This window comes from Saimiri boliviensis, chromosome 12 (assembly GCF_048565385.1).
Source record: "Saimiri boliviensis isolate mSaiBol1 chromosome 12, mSaiBol1.pri, whole genome shotgun sequence".
In the NCBI taxonomy this organism is placed as follows: Eukaryota; Metazoa; Chordata; class Mammalia; order Primates; family Cebidae; genus Saimiri; species Saimiri boliviensis.
Window position 1 is genome coordinate 9,092,477 of NC_133460.1, and position 14,330 is coordinate 9,106,806.

The window sequence follows — 14,330 nt, forward strand, 5'->3', positions numbered from 1 at the left end:
TCGCGGAACTTCCGGTGGACTCCAAGAGGGTTTCCGACGGACTTCCCGTGCCGTCCGGCTGGGTTCCAGTGTGCGCGTCCTGGAGCATTATCCCAGCCTGGCCTCAGGCTCTGGAAGGTATGATGGAAGGTTCCCTCTCAGGAACCAACTAGAAGACACTCCCACTGGCCCAAGATGGGGCAGTTGGAGCATCAGTATGGGCAATAACTTGGAGTGATTTAAATACATGAAATAAGACCAGGTGCGGTGACTCATGCCTGTGACCCCAGCGCTCTCGGAGGCCGAGGCGGGTGAATCACCTGAGGTCAAGAGTAGGAGACCAGCCTCGCCAACGTGGCAAAACCCAGTCTCTACTAAAAACACAAAAATTAGCCGGGCCTGGTGGTGGCGCCTGTGATCCCAGCTACTCGGGAGGCTGAGGCAGGAGAATCTCTTGAACCCAGAGGCAGAGGCTGCAGTGAGCCAAGATCGAGGCACTTCACTCCAGCCTGAGCAATAGAAGGAGACTCCGTCTCAAAATAAAATAAGATAAATAAAAATTCATGGCCGGGCGCGGTGGCTCAAGCCTGTAATCCCAGCACTTTGGGAGGCCGAGGCGGGTGGATCACGAGGTCGAGAGATCGAGACCATCCTGGTCAATATGGTGAAACCCCATCTCTACTAAAAATACAAAAAAGTAGCTGGGCATGGTGGCACGTGCCTGTAATTCGAGCTACTCAGGAGGCTGAGGCTGGAGAATTGCCTGAACCCAGGAGGCAGAGGTTGCGGTGAGCCGAGATCGCGCCATTGCACTCCAGTCTGGGTAACAAGAGCGAAACTCCGTCTCAAAAAAAAAAAAAAAAAAAATTCATGAGTTCGTAATATTACAAAAAATACCTCTTTTATCATTTTTGGAGTATGCTGAGGAAATAGTTCATTATTTTGAGGATAATTAAATAGATGCCAAAAACATAAAAATAGGATCAAAGGGGCAACAAAGATAAATACTTGATGAAAAGTTTCTTTTTTTGGAGGAATTTCTGCTAACAAATTGAACAGGAATATCACCATGTTGCAATCTAATGGACTAATTGATCTAGGCAATAATCCTCAACAGCTGCTTCCATCGCCAGGAGACAGTCAACCGGTGTGTATTCTAGTTTTCCAGATAGAATTTCCTGGAAAAATTAGAGGCCTGCAAGGGGGAGTTCAGCTGCGTCAGGGCAACGTCCCTGCCGGTAGTGGTCCCATGGTATGAGGGGTGGGCCGGGAGCTTCCTCACAACCACCAAGGCAGGCGTGTCAGCCCTCCTACTTCAATGCAGTAGAGCCTGGAATTTACAGACTTGGGAGGGGGACAGAGACTGCTACATCTGCAGTCTTTTTTTTTTTTTTTTTTTTTTTTTTTTTTGAGACGGAGTTTTGCTCTTGTTCCCCAGGCTGGAGTGCAATGGCGCGATCTCGGCTCACCGCAACCTCCGCCTCCTGGGTTCAGGCAATTCTCCTGCCTCAGCCTCCTGAGTAGCTGGGATTACAGGCACGCGCCACCATGCCCAGCTAATTTTTTTGTATTTTTAGTAGAGACGGGGTTTCACCTTGTTGACCGGGATGGTCTCGATCTCTTGACCTCGTGATCCACCCGCCTCGGCCTCCCAAAGTGCTGGGATTACAGGCTTGAGCCACCGCGCCCGGCCATCTGCAGTCTTTCTGCAGTCAGCCACCCAGGGGACAGGCAAGGAGTGCCTGAATTTGCCCAAGACCCCAGATATGGGGTGTGGGACATAGGAACAGAGTCCAGGACAGGTGAGCCTGAAGAGTCCACAAATCTGGACTCGGTGTCCAGAAGGAAACACAGAAACAGAGGACTATATTAGAGACATCATGGGGGGGCACAACCAGCAAATCCAGATGGTGAGATTAAAGGACAGATGACCAGGTATTCGACAAAAAAATGATAAAGAAAAAAAGAGAGCCGGGCATGGTGGCTCACGCCTGTAATTCCAGCACTTTGGGAGGCTGAGGCAGGCAGATCACGAGGTCAGGAGTTCGAGACCAGCCTGGCCGACATGGTGAAACCCCGTCTCTACTAAAAATACAAAAATTTTAGCTGGGCGTGGTGGTGGGCACCTGTAATCCCAGCTACTCAGAAGGCTGAGGCCGGAGAATCGCTTGAACCTGGGAGGTGGAGGTTGTAGTGAGCTGAGGCCGTGCCATTGCACTCCAGCCTGGGTCACAGAGCGAGACTCCATCTCAAAAAAAAAAAAAGAAAGAAAGAAAAAGAAAAAAAGAGATGGAGGGGAAACATCTTGAGTAAATTAAATTTAAGACATATAGCAGTCAACTGCAATGAATAAGCTTTATTTTGTAAGGGAAAATTGTGAAAGACTTTCAAGTGGACCCACAAAAATTACTGGGTAAATTCAATGGGTTATCTCTCATACTATTCCAGGTTTTCTGATTCTATGGGGATCCCTCCCTTTGAGCTGTTTAAGACTCTGTAAATTGTAGATAACTGATAGGAATGCAAATTGTTATTGTCTAGAGAAGTGCAGATGATTTTTGCCTGTATGGATTTCCCTCCCCTGTAGTGGAAGAAGCTGGTTTTACATCTATTTAGGCAAATTAATTTCAACATTCCTGGTTGAAATTAATTTTCTTAAGTATTCCTGGTGTGTGAAATGTGTTTCTACTCTGAATTCTCCTTTGAGCCAATCGTAACATTTCACTGGTTTTGTCATTAATTGAGTTAAATAAAAGCACAAGGCTGGGGGCCGGGCACGGTTGCTTACGCCTGTAATCCCAGCACTTTGGGAGGCCGAGGTGGGTGGATCACGAGGTCAAGAGATTGAGACCACCTTGGTCAACATGGTGAAACCCCGTCTCTACTAAAAATATAAAAAATTAGCTGGCCGTGGTGGTGCGTGCCTGTAATCCCAGCTACTCAGGAGGCTGAGGCAGGAGAATTGCTTGAACCCAGGAGGTGGAGGTCGCGGTGAGCCGAGATCACGCCATTGCACTCCAGCCTGGTTAACAAGAGCGAAACTCCATCTCAAAAAAAAAAAAAAAAGCGCAAGGCTGGGTACCATAGCTTATGTCTGTAATCCCAGCACTTTGGGAGGCTGAGGAGGTGGGAGGATAGCCTGAGGCCATGAGTTCAAGGCCACCCTGGTCAACATAGCAGACCCTGTCTCTCTAAAAGTGAAACATTGGCATGTATTAATTTTAGATTTGTATGAGTCTTGATTTTAACTGTTTAGCACATCATCCTTTAGCACTTTAATATTCTGATTCAAACATGCACATTGGAAACATAAAATGACCTAAGAACAGGAAATATGAACATCAATTATATTTGTTGTTGTCAATGAATTGTTACTTTTGTTTAGTGTGATAATGATATTATAGGTCTTTTTCATGCCCCTGTCTTTTAGAGATATACAGAAAAAAAAATTTAATTGGTCTCAAAAATCCAGGGTGAAAATAGCCAGTCTCTGTGTCACCCAGTTCTGGTGAAATGTAAATTAATGCACATGGAACTGGCAAGTGTTCATTCTGTACTGGAAGTGAGGTAAGGTCGACTTCATGATAATGCCAGCTTCCTCTAGGTTTGCAGGCAGGAGTGTGTGTCACTGGACAGCAATGTTGATTAATTGGAATCTTGTGAGCAGTCTCTTTACTTCTGCTAACATTAGGCTAGTGAGCACCATTGTTGTGGGGAGATGTGATGGAATCTTTTGTTGGTAGACGGTTTAAGCCTGAGATGACCTTCTCAAGACCACTTGATATGCAAATCTGAGAAATGGCATGAGTAAGTTTGCATAGGGCTAAGGAGCATGTCTAGAAGGAACTGTCATGAAGCCTTTATGGGGTCCTCAGTGAAATAGCCACAACTTCCTGGTACACAGATTAAACCACGTATCTTTTGGCCACATGCTATGATACACAAGCTAGGCAACAAGCAATACCAACACAGATACATCTCTGCAGCATTTCCTATAGCCCATGTCATTGCGGAACAGGAATTTGAAGGATGTAACTCATATGTGGGAAATTTAAAGCAACTGAAAGGATTGAATGCAAAATTCACCAACAGGAGAAAAACAGGAAATGGGAGTAAAAACCAAATAGTAAATAAAACATTAAATAGCTGAATGAGCTACAGTTAGGAAACCAGTCACAAAAGCAGAGTTTAGTGAGGTTTGATATTATTAGAATTTCTCAGATTAATTGTAATAGTCCCAACTGAGTCTATTAGCAAAAAGGAACCCCAAAGACTGCAAAGGCATTTCTCCCTTGAGTGGCCCAGTAGCAGTGAAAAGGAGGCCTAGCGTAACCAGGTCCGTTTTGCTCCCGTAAACCAAAGATAAAATTCTGAGACCCTCCAACCATCTGAATGGTTTGAGCCAAGGGCATTCTAAGGTTAACCTGAAAAACTAGTTCAGCCCATGATGGAAAGACGGGTTGGACATGGCTCGTTATACTCTCCTTCCTTTCAGAATTCAGAAAAGCCAACCAGCATTAAGATCAATACAAACTGTAAGTCTGATAAGACACATTTACAGCCTGTTCTCTCTGAAACCTGCTACCTGGAGGCTTCATCCACACGGTAAAACCTTGGTCTCCACACCCCTTACCGTAACCCAGGCATTCCTTTATTGTTTTGTTTTGTTTTGTTTTGTTTTGTTTGAGATGGAGTTTCGCTCTGTCACGCAGGCTGGAGTGCAGTGGCACGCCCTTAGCTCACTGCAACCTCCACCTCCCAGGTTCAAACTATTCTCCTGCCTCAGCCTCCCAAGTAGCTGGGACCACAGGTACGTGCCACCATGCCCAGCTAACTTTCATGTTTTTAGTAGAAATGGGGTTTCACCATGTTGCCCAAGCTGGTCTTGACCTCCTGATCTCAGGTGATCCGCCCGCCTCGGCCTCTCAAAGTGCTGGGATTACAGGCGTGAGCCACCTCACCCAGCCCCAGACATTTCTTTCTATTGATAATAACTCTTTCAACCAATTGCCAATTTGAAAATGTTTAAATCTACTTATGACCTGGAAGCCCCCCACTTCAAGTGGTCCTACCCTTCCAGATTGAACCAATGCCAATCTTACATGTATTGACTGATGTATTATGTCTCCCTAAAGTGTATAAAGCAAACTGTACCCAACCACCTAGGGCACATGGCATCAGGACCTCCTGAGGCTGTGACACAGGCGAACCCTTAACCTTGGCACAATAGACTTTCTAAATTGATTGAGACCTGTCTCAGATACTTTTGGGTTCAGGCTCCTAACTGCCCTTCCAGCTGGTGACACCTTTTTAGGTGAACTGCATTTGCTTATCTCTGTGTGTAGGCTGAACTATGGGAGGAATTTAGTTTACAGTTTAACTTTAAAGCAAGCATGATAATAATCCCTTCTCAAAACTTACCCCCGAGGAAATAAGGAGTGTACACACAAGTAACAATGTTATGCTAAAGATTTATAGGAGCGGCCGGATGTGCTGGCTCATGCCTGAAATCCCAGCACTTTGGGGAGTTCAAGACCAGTCTGCCCAACATGGTGACACCCCTTATCTACTAAAAATACAAAAAATTGGCCAGGTGCGGTGGCGGGTGCCTGTAATCCCATCTAGGTGGGAGGCTGAGGCAGGAGAATCTCTTGAACCCAGGAGGCAAAGGTTGCAGTGAGCTGAGATCACGCCACTGCACTCCAGCCTGGGTCACAAGGCCAAAACTCCGTCTCAAAAAAAAAAAAAAAAAAAAAAAGATTTATCAGAGTCTTGTGACCTGACTAAAGACAAACAAGTTTCACAGTACCCTCCTTTTACTGCTGCCCAGATGTCTGTGATTATGGGTCACCTCTTGATTTCAATCCTCCTCCTTCCCCTAACATAAAAGGAGCCTGAAATTCTATTAACTTAAGGTTCTTACCATCTTCTTGGTTTGCTGACTTTCTGTTTTTGTTTTTGTGAGATGGAGTCTCACTCTGTTGCCCAGGCTGGAGTCCAGTGGTGCAATCTCAGCTCACTGCAACCTCCACTTCCCGGGTTCAAGTGATTCACCTGCCTCAGCCTCCTGAGTAACTAGGATTACAGGCATGCGCCCCCATGCCTAGCTAATTTTTGTATTTTTAGTGGAGACAGGGTTTCACCGTATTGACCAGGATGATCTCGATCTCTTGACCTCGTGATCTGCCTGCTTGACTCCCAAAGGGCCAGGATTACACATGTGAGCCACCGCGCCTGGCCTGGTTTACTGACTTTCTGAAATAAACTTGCCTTCCTTACCCCAGCACCTTGTTTCTAGACTTTTTGGCTATCATGCAGCAAATGGTACAAGCTTTGGACTCATACACACAGGCTTAGCCCAAGCATCTGTTCATGTGCAGCTTGTGGCTCAGGCCAGAAGCCCTGTAGACATGGCCACACAGGCACTGTGCTCTGTGAAATGATGGCTGGGCCTATGAGTGTGACTTTGAAGACCTTCGACCTCCGATCCCACATGTAAGTCATCAGGGTAGGGGGCCAGTTGAGCAAAGTCTTTCCCGTGGAACAAGGGGGGCGTCTGTAGGACTATGGAGACCAGTGTCCATCGGCACCACCACTTGATGTTGACCAAATCAACAGAACTGAAAGAATGATGGCATTTTCCAGTTCTCATAGGACTGGACTCTTTGACCCACATAAACTTCTGAAATTCTTGGATATTTCATGGAGGTAGTGAGATGGTCTCAAGAGAGAAAGGATCTCTGTTAATAAGAGAACGCGGCCGGGCGCAGTGGCTCAAGCCTGTAATCCCAGCACTTTGGGAGGCCGAGGCAGGTGGATCACGAGGTCAAGAGATCGAGACCATCCTGGTCAACATGGTGAAACCCCATCTCTACTAAAAATACAAAAAATTAGCTGGGCATGGTGGCACGTGCCTGTAATCCGAGCTACTCAGGAGGCTGAGGCAGGAGAATTGCCTGAACCCAGGAGGTGGAGGTTGCGGTGAGCCAAGATTGCGCCATTGCACTCCAGCCTGGGTAACAAGAGTGAAACTCGGTCTCAAAAAAAAAAAAAAGAGAACGCAGTGCTTGAGTGATTAGAAAAAAGAAGGCCTGTAATCCCAGCACTTACGGAGGCCAAGGTAAGCGGATCATGAAATCAGCAGATTGAGACCATCTAGGCTAACATGGTGAAACCCCATCTCTACTAAAATACAAAAAAAAAAAAAAAGCCAGGTGTGGTGGTGGGCACCTGTAGTCCCAGCTACTCAGGAGGCTGAAGCAGGGGAATCATATGAACCCGGGAGGCAGAGGTTTCAGTGAGCAGAGAGCGTGCCACTGCACTCCAGCCTGGGTGACAGAACTAGACCCTACCTAAAAAAAAAAAAAACATTAGCCAGGCATGATGGTGGGCACCTGTAATCCCAGCTACTTGGGAGGCTGAGGCAGGAGAATTGCTTGAACCTGGGAGGCAGAGGATGCAGTGAGCCAAGATCACATCACTGCACTCCAGCCTGGGCAAGAGAGTAAGACTCTGTTTCAATTTAAAAAAAAAAGAGAGATCCACATTGTCCACCAAACTGATGAAACAAATGATACTTATTACCACTAACGCATGAAACATTTACTAACAGCTACTATTTTGCCAGGCTGCAGTGAGCCATGATCACACCACTGCACTCCAGCCTGGGCCACAGAGCAAGACCCTGTCTCTAACAACAACAATAAAATGTTGGGGAAACCTGAAACCAGCTGGGGGACCCTTTGAGGGTCTGAAATTCTTGTGGATAGCTGGGAGCTAAAGGTCTTCATAATTTGGGTAATTTATCTGGGATTTAATTATGCTGATAAAATCTAACATCCTGTATCATGAAAACAAAGTTTTCTGTAAAAAATTTAAAACAGCCGGGCGCGGTGGCTCAAGCCTGTAATCCCAGCACTTTGGGAGGCTGAGGCGGGTGGATCACGAGATCGAGAGATCGAGACCATCCTGGTCAACATGGTGAAACCCCGTCTCTACTAAAAATACAAAAAATTAGCTGGGCATGGTGGCGCGTGCCTGTAATCCCAGCTACTCAGGAGGCTGAGGCAGGAGAATTGCCTGAACCCAGGAGGCGGAGGTTGCGGTGAGCCGAGATCTTGCCATTGCACTCCAGCCTGGGTAACAAGAGCGAAACTCCGTCTCAAAAAAAAAAAATTTTTTTTAAGTTTTCTGCAAGTCTAAAACCATTACAAAACAGAAGGTTTGGAGCAGATGTATCAGTTAGGACTGTATTTAGCTGCAGGTAAAAGAATCCAAGCAACCATAGCTTAAAGCAAACAAGCCTCGGCTGGGGCATGGTGGCTTACACCTGTAATCCCAGCCCTTTGGAAGGCCGAGGTAGGTGGATCACCTGAGGTCAGGAGTTCTAAACCAGCCTGGCCAAGATGGTGAAACCCCATCTCTATTAAAATACAACAAAAATTTTTCTTTGTTGGGCTTTGTGGCACATGTCTGTAATCCCAGCTACTCAGGAAACTGAAGCAGGACAATTGCAGAGGTTGCAGGGAGCCGAGATCTTGCCATTGCACTCCAACCTGGGCAACAAGAGCAAAACTCCATCTCAAAAAAACAAACCAAGGCCTGGCATGGCGGCTCATGCCTGTAATCTCAGCACTTTGGGAGGTCGAGGCAGATGGATCACCTGAAGTCAGGAGTTCGAGACCAGCCTAACCAATATGAGGAAACCCCATCTCTAATAAAAATACAAAAGCCCCCGCCTTAACCACCTCTGGATCCTTGCTTTCCAGTGACCCAGGCATGGGAAAAAAACAGACACTGGAGAATAAATAATTTATTGAAATTGGAGGAATAAATAAGGTATGTGGGAAAGATTACAAATAGCTATAAAAATCATTAACGTTTATATACACAAGGGCACTGGGGCCCGGAGGCGGGGCCTGACGTCTTGGGGGCGGGGCTGGAGGCCGCCGAGCGGAGCGCGGCGGGGCGGGGCCTTCTTTCGGTAGCAGCGGTACGCCGGGTATGCGGATGCCCCCAGAGGTAGATGGGTCTATTTACAGCGGGGGAAACTGCCCCAGCCCGCCGCAGATCCAGTTCCAGCTCTGGATCTGGCCGGGCCAGATCCCAGCCCCGAGTCCCCCTGCGCCCTAGGAGCGCGCGGCGGACCCGGAGTCTGGGCTCAGTGCCCTGAGGGCCCCAGTCCCCCGCGCGCGCCCGCGGAGCTGCACGCCTTGCACGATCCTCTCCACCCAGGAGCGGTGAGCTGAGAGGCTGATGTAGACGCCGGGCCTGTTGCGCTCGGCACAGCCCTCACCCCAACTGATGATGCCGGCCAGCAGCCAGGCGCCGTCCACCTGGCACATGAGGGGGCCCCCGGAGTCGCCCTGCAGAGAGGATGAGAGGTTAGGAACACCCGTGGCACAGGGGGTGGCAGAACCCAGGGCCCGTGCCCTGTCAGGGGGCAGATGAGCCCCTTCCCGGGAGCCTATTTCTCCTTCCTGGAGGGGGCAGAACCCAAGCTCCACCCAGGTGAGAAATCCCTGGCGGCAGAGTAGGAGCTGCAGCCAGGCCTCAGGACCTCCAGGCCCAGGTGCTGCCGCTGCACTATCTGACCATCTTCCAGGCAGCCCCTGAGCTGGAGCGGGCTCTGGGCACTGAGGCGTGGGAAGCCCCCTGAAGGGAATGCAAGCTCCTGGAGGGGGAGGCGGTGCAGCTGGGATGCCCAATTTAATGTCTGAACAAATAAGTGAGTGGCTGAGCCAGGCTGAGGCTGAGTCTATGGGGACTGGAGACTGTCAGGCACAGCCAGTTCTGGGGAGGAGGCTAGGGAGAGGTAGGTGGTGGGGCTCAGTGGGGACACGGCTGACGCTGGCTCCTTCTCGAGGCCCTCCTGGCTGGGGGTTGCTTACCAGACAAGCATCCCGCTCCCCCTCCAAATAGCCAGCACACAACATGTCCTCAGTGATGGCTCCCTGTCCTGCTCCCCGCCAGTACAGGCGGCTGCAGACTTCCGAATCAATGATGGGAACCTTCAGCTTCTGCAGGGTCTGAGGGTGGGGCAGGGGCACTGGGAGGAAAGAAAACGGAGTCAGGCTTGGGGCCTCCCCTGCTTGTTGCTTCCTCAAAGGACTGTCCACCCCATCCCCGATTTCCCCCAGCAGTCTTCCTCAAAGGCTAGCAGATTAGCTCTCTAGCTCTCCCAAGATGCGTTCAGAAAATCGAAATTCCAGATCTCCACCTCTGGCCCTGCTGAATCAGAACACGAGTGTGAAACCTCGGACTCTGCCTCTTTAATACATTTTCTGATATCCACAGATGGTTAGAGCCTTTCCTGTCTCAGACTCTGCACTGCTTCATCCAGCACCAGGACTGTTAGAGAAAAAGTGTTCGGTAAGTGTCCAGTCCATGTCGAAAATTACCAGGACCTGAGGGATCCCCATACCTTTCCTACAGCCTGTGGTCTGCAGGTTGAGGACTGAAAGTCCGAAATTCTAGCACTTGAAGAAGCCCCTACAGAGTCAGTGGGATCCCCAGACACCTGAACTGGTGTCATTTCTCTTTTTTTTTTTTTTTTTTTTTTTTTTTTGAGACGGAGTTTCGCTCTTGTTACCCAGGCTGGAGTGCAATGGCACGATCTCGGCTCACCGCAACCTCCGTCTCCTGGGTTCAGGCAATTCTCCTGCCTCAGCCTCCTGAGTAGCTGGGATTACAGGCACGTGCCACCATGCCCAGCTAATTTTTTTTGTATTTTTAGTAGAGACAGGGTTTCACCATGTCGACCAGGATGGTCTCGATCTCTCGACCTCGTGATCCACCTGCCTCGGCCTCCCAAAGTGCTGGGATTACAAGCTTGAGCCACCACGCCCGGCCTTATTTCTCTTAATTATTCTGGAATCTGGTTAAATTGTCATCTTCTTACACTGTTCTTAGTTAGTTTCTGTCTCTCTCAAACTCTCTCTCTCTCTCTCTCAGGTCTTCATTGTATCTCTCCTCATTTCTGCCTGTATGTTTCTTTTCCTTGGCCTAGTCTCTATCATCCATCTGCCTGTCAATCTGTCATCTACCTTTCTCTTGCTGCTTCCCTGCTTCTTCTTTATTTACTAGTTTGAGTTTCAAGATGATGTCTTCCAGGCCTCTAGAGGCGGTTTGAAAATTATATTTTACAATTAAGGAGGCTGCATTTTCGCCTGAGAATTTTGCCCACTATTGTGGCATGCTGCCACCAGGGGGTGCCTGTTCCCACTCGAATCAGGCCTGTTTTTACAGTCACTCCGTATTCAGCTTAGTCCCACGACACGCCTCCTTTCAGCCATTCCTGTATCAATGAATAGTTTCACAGAGCTGGCTGTTGCCTTAAAACATAGCCAAAGACACTTTTTAAGTAGAAATGAGGCCTTGCACAGTGGCTCACACCTATAATCCTGGCACTTTGGGAGGCGGAGGCTGAGGCTGGTGGATTGCTTGAGCCCAGGAGTTTGAGACCAGGCTGGCCAACATGGCAAAATCCTGTCTCTACAAAAAATACAAAAATTAGCCAGATGTGGTGGCACACAGCTGTAGGCCAAGCTACCTGGGAGACTGAAGTGGGAAGATTGTGGAGCCTGGGAGGTGGAGGCTGCAGTGAGTTTTGATCATACCACTGCACTTCAGCCTGGGTGACCGAGTGAGACCCTGCCTCAGGAAAAAAAAAAAAAAAGAAAGAAATGGCCTGAAATCGTCCACTGAGGTTTCTTCTGGATCACAGCCCATCTTTTCTTCCGTCTCTGTCATGCCGTGCCTCTGGCCTCCACCCTTCTGCTGCTTATGGTGTCTTTGTCCCTGCATGTCTGCCATCCTCTGATCCTCTGTCCCCATCCACCCCCAACCACCTTGGAGAGGAAGAAGCCTCACCTCCATCTTGGATGCTCCCCCAACCCGAGATCCAGCAGTGGGTGTTTGGAGGGAGGTGGACAGAGGCATCAGGCAGGCAGATGGGCAGGACCCGTTCCGAGAACTGTATGGAGTGCTCCAGACGCACCAGGGCAATGTCCGCACGGGCACCCTCCTTCCAGGAGTACACAGGGTGGGGCTGCACCCAGGCGACACCCACCTTCTGGGACCGAGAGCCAGGGTTCCCCAGCTGCCAGGCCCCCAGCAGCACAGAGAACAGAGACGGCTTGTTCAGGTTGCTGGAAGGCAAGGCAAGGGGAGGATCAGCCAGGAGGGTCTGGGAGGAGGTGCCTGGGGGAACAGCAGGAGGATGAAGGCCCCTGAAGTCAGGAGAGGCTTCTGGGTAGAATCGAGGTCTCTACTGAGGGGCTCCAAGATTGAACAGAGGCCCAGAAGCAGAGCCTGTGAAGGGAGCCCAGGGCCTGGTGGATCAAGTGCCCCAGCGGAGCTGTACATACTCTTTGAAACAGTGGGCAGCGGTGATCACCCAGCGGCTGGTGAGCAGGGAGCCGGCGCAGTGGTGGGTTCCATTCTTCTGGATGCTCACGACCCAGGGCCACTCACTGTCGTCACTGTCCTGGCCGCCCACAACCCGGTTCAGCTGCTGGGGCTTCCCACAGGCTGGGGGAGCTGGAGGGGAGGGTCAAGTTTTGGCATCTCCAACTTCCTACAACGCACCCTCAGAATCCCAATCCCTAGACCTGCACCCCTAGCTCTGCCCACAGCCCAAGCTCCGTTCAGGCCCCCAAACTCCTAAGCTCCCCCACCCACACCCTAAGCTCCACCTGCACTCCAAACCCCACCCCCGCCCCCAGCTCCGCCCGCTTCCTCGTTGCCTTCCCTCCCCCCAGCCTGGCTCTCCGCTGACCCTCCCACGCCCTCCCTGTCACCTGCAGCTGGTCTCGCCCTCCCCCTCTTTCCTCATCCGGCCCACTCGGCTCTGTTCACCTTCCTGGGTCTCTCTCTCCTCCAGCCCCACCACCTCTCAAGCCTTTCTTCTCCTATCGGCGTCTCCTCCTGCCTCCCTTCCCCTCCGGCTCCTTCCCGCCTCGCCCCAGCCCCTTTCTGACCGGTTCCCAGGCGAGGGGCACACCCCCCCCCCACTCACCAGGTATCCTGGCCGCATTGAGGGTGGCTGAGGGCAAGAGAAGGAATTGGTCAGGCCAGTGAGGGGCGCCGGGACCCAGTGGTGAGGGGCCCCCAATGCTCAGTGAGAAAGGTTCTCCAATACCCAGTAAGAAGGAATCCCAGTGCCCGGTGAGGAGGAGGTCCCAACACGCAGTGAAGAGGGTCCCAGCGCCCAGTGAAGGCGGGTCCTCCAGCACCCAGTAAGGAGAGTCCCCCAGCGCCCAGTGAGGACGGGTCCCCCTGAGTACCTGGTGGTGAGGAACCCCCATCCCTCCAGTGCCCAGGGAGCTCCTCAATTCTCTCACCCCCAGGGCCCCTCCCGACGGGGCATTTCCTGGGGCCCTGCCCTCCCGCAGCTTCCCGTCCAGCCTGTCTGCCGGCGACCAGGACCAGATCCTCCGAGGGAGGCACAGACCTGAGCCCCTCCGGCCTGGACGCTGCTGCCGCTGGTGCCCTCCCCGTAACCTCCTGCCCCAGGAACAAAACGAAACGGTGCTGCCCCAGAGGCAAGGGAGGAGAAGATGGGAGAACACGGAGGTGAGAGGGAGGAGAGGGAGGAGGTGAAGGCGACCACGGCGGCAGGAACCGGGGGCCGAGGTGCACCGGGGGCTTGCTGCGTTTTCTGTTTAATCCTCACAGACGTAGAAGAAACCGAGGCACCAAGCAGTTAAGGAGCCAGAGATAAACGGAGAGCAGAAGCAGAGATGAGAGACCAGGAGGGGAGGGAGGGAGGAGGAGGGAGCAGGAGGGAGGGAGGAGGGAGGCGCAGCCTCCGAGGTACCTGTCCACGAGGTACCTGTCCACGCCAGCAGCAGCAGCAGGGAGGTGAAGATGCCGAGACGGCCCCCACCCAGGGCTGGGGGGGCTCCAGAAACCACCATGGCTGGTGGGGCGGGGGTGCAGGCAGCAGGCTCGAGGGACCCAGGGCGATGCGGGTCAGGGTGTGTAGGTTCTCTGCAGGTCGCCCCAGGTTTTATCCCAGGAGGCGGAATGCCGTCAGACCAGTCCCCAGGTGGCTCCCTCGGCCACCCCCACCCCGGCTGTGGGTCATGGGCAGGGGGCGGGGCTTCGGGGAGGAAGCCAGCCGCTACAGGGCTGGGGCCTGGGCGGGGGGTGCAGGGGGGTCTCTAGCTGAGACCCCAGGTTCCAGCTGTGGGTGCAGCCTGTGGCCTCTGGAGGGCAGGGGAGAGAGCCTGGACCCAGTGGTCCTAACATTGACTGTCGGGGCAGAGGCAGGTCCCAGGGCACTGAAAGGGAGGGGTTCCAGGCTGGGGATGGCTCTTGGGTCTGGAGTGGCTGAATTCTGGGGAACT

General features: G+C 51.4%; 1 protein-coding gene across 3 annotated transcripts; it reads right to left on the minus strand.

Moving 5' to 3' along the window:
- Positions 1–9,107: 9,107 nt before the first annotated feature.
- On the minus strand, positions 9,108–13,898 carry PRSS22 (serine protease 22). 3 transcript variants are annotated; one of them, XM_010339085.3, is made up of 6 exons: positions 13,814–13,898; positions 12,998–13,024; positions 12,348–12,519; positions 11,851–12,128; positions 9,870–10,027; positions 9,108–9,344 (listed from the first exon to the last, which is right to left on the minus strand). In XM_010339085.3, the coding sequence occupies exons 1-6, from the start codon at positions 13,896–13,898 to the stop codon at positions 9,108–9,110; spliced, it is 957 nt and encodes a 318-aa protein (XP_010337387.1). The 3 variants fall into 3 exon arrangements, with proteins under 3 accessions (XP_010337387.1, XP_010337386.1, XP_010337385.1); XM_010339084.3 differs by having other exon boundaries at positions 13,799–13,898; XM_010339083.3 differs by lacking the exon at positions 13,814–13,898 and having other exon boundaries at positions 12,998–13,286.
- Positions 13,899–14,330: the final 432 nt, after the last annotated feature.

Bases quoted from the DNA above. Each gene is read 5' to 3' on its own strand.
- PRSS22 (XM_010339083.3), bottom strand. From the start codon at position 13,286: ATGGGGGTTCCTCACCACCAGGTACTCAGGGGGACCCGTCCTCACTGG. The intron at 12,520-12,997 runs GTGAGTGGGGGG...CCTCCCCTCCAG, and splicing joins CAATGCGGCCAGGATACCTG to CTCCCCCAGCCTGTGGGAAG. The intron at 9,345-9,869 runs GTAAGCAACCCC...TCCTCTCTGCAG, and splicing joins GGGAGCGGGATGCTTGTCTG to GGCGACTCCGGGGGCCCCCT.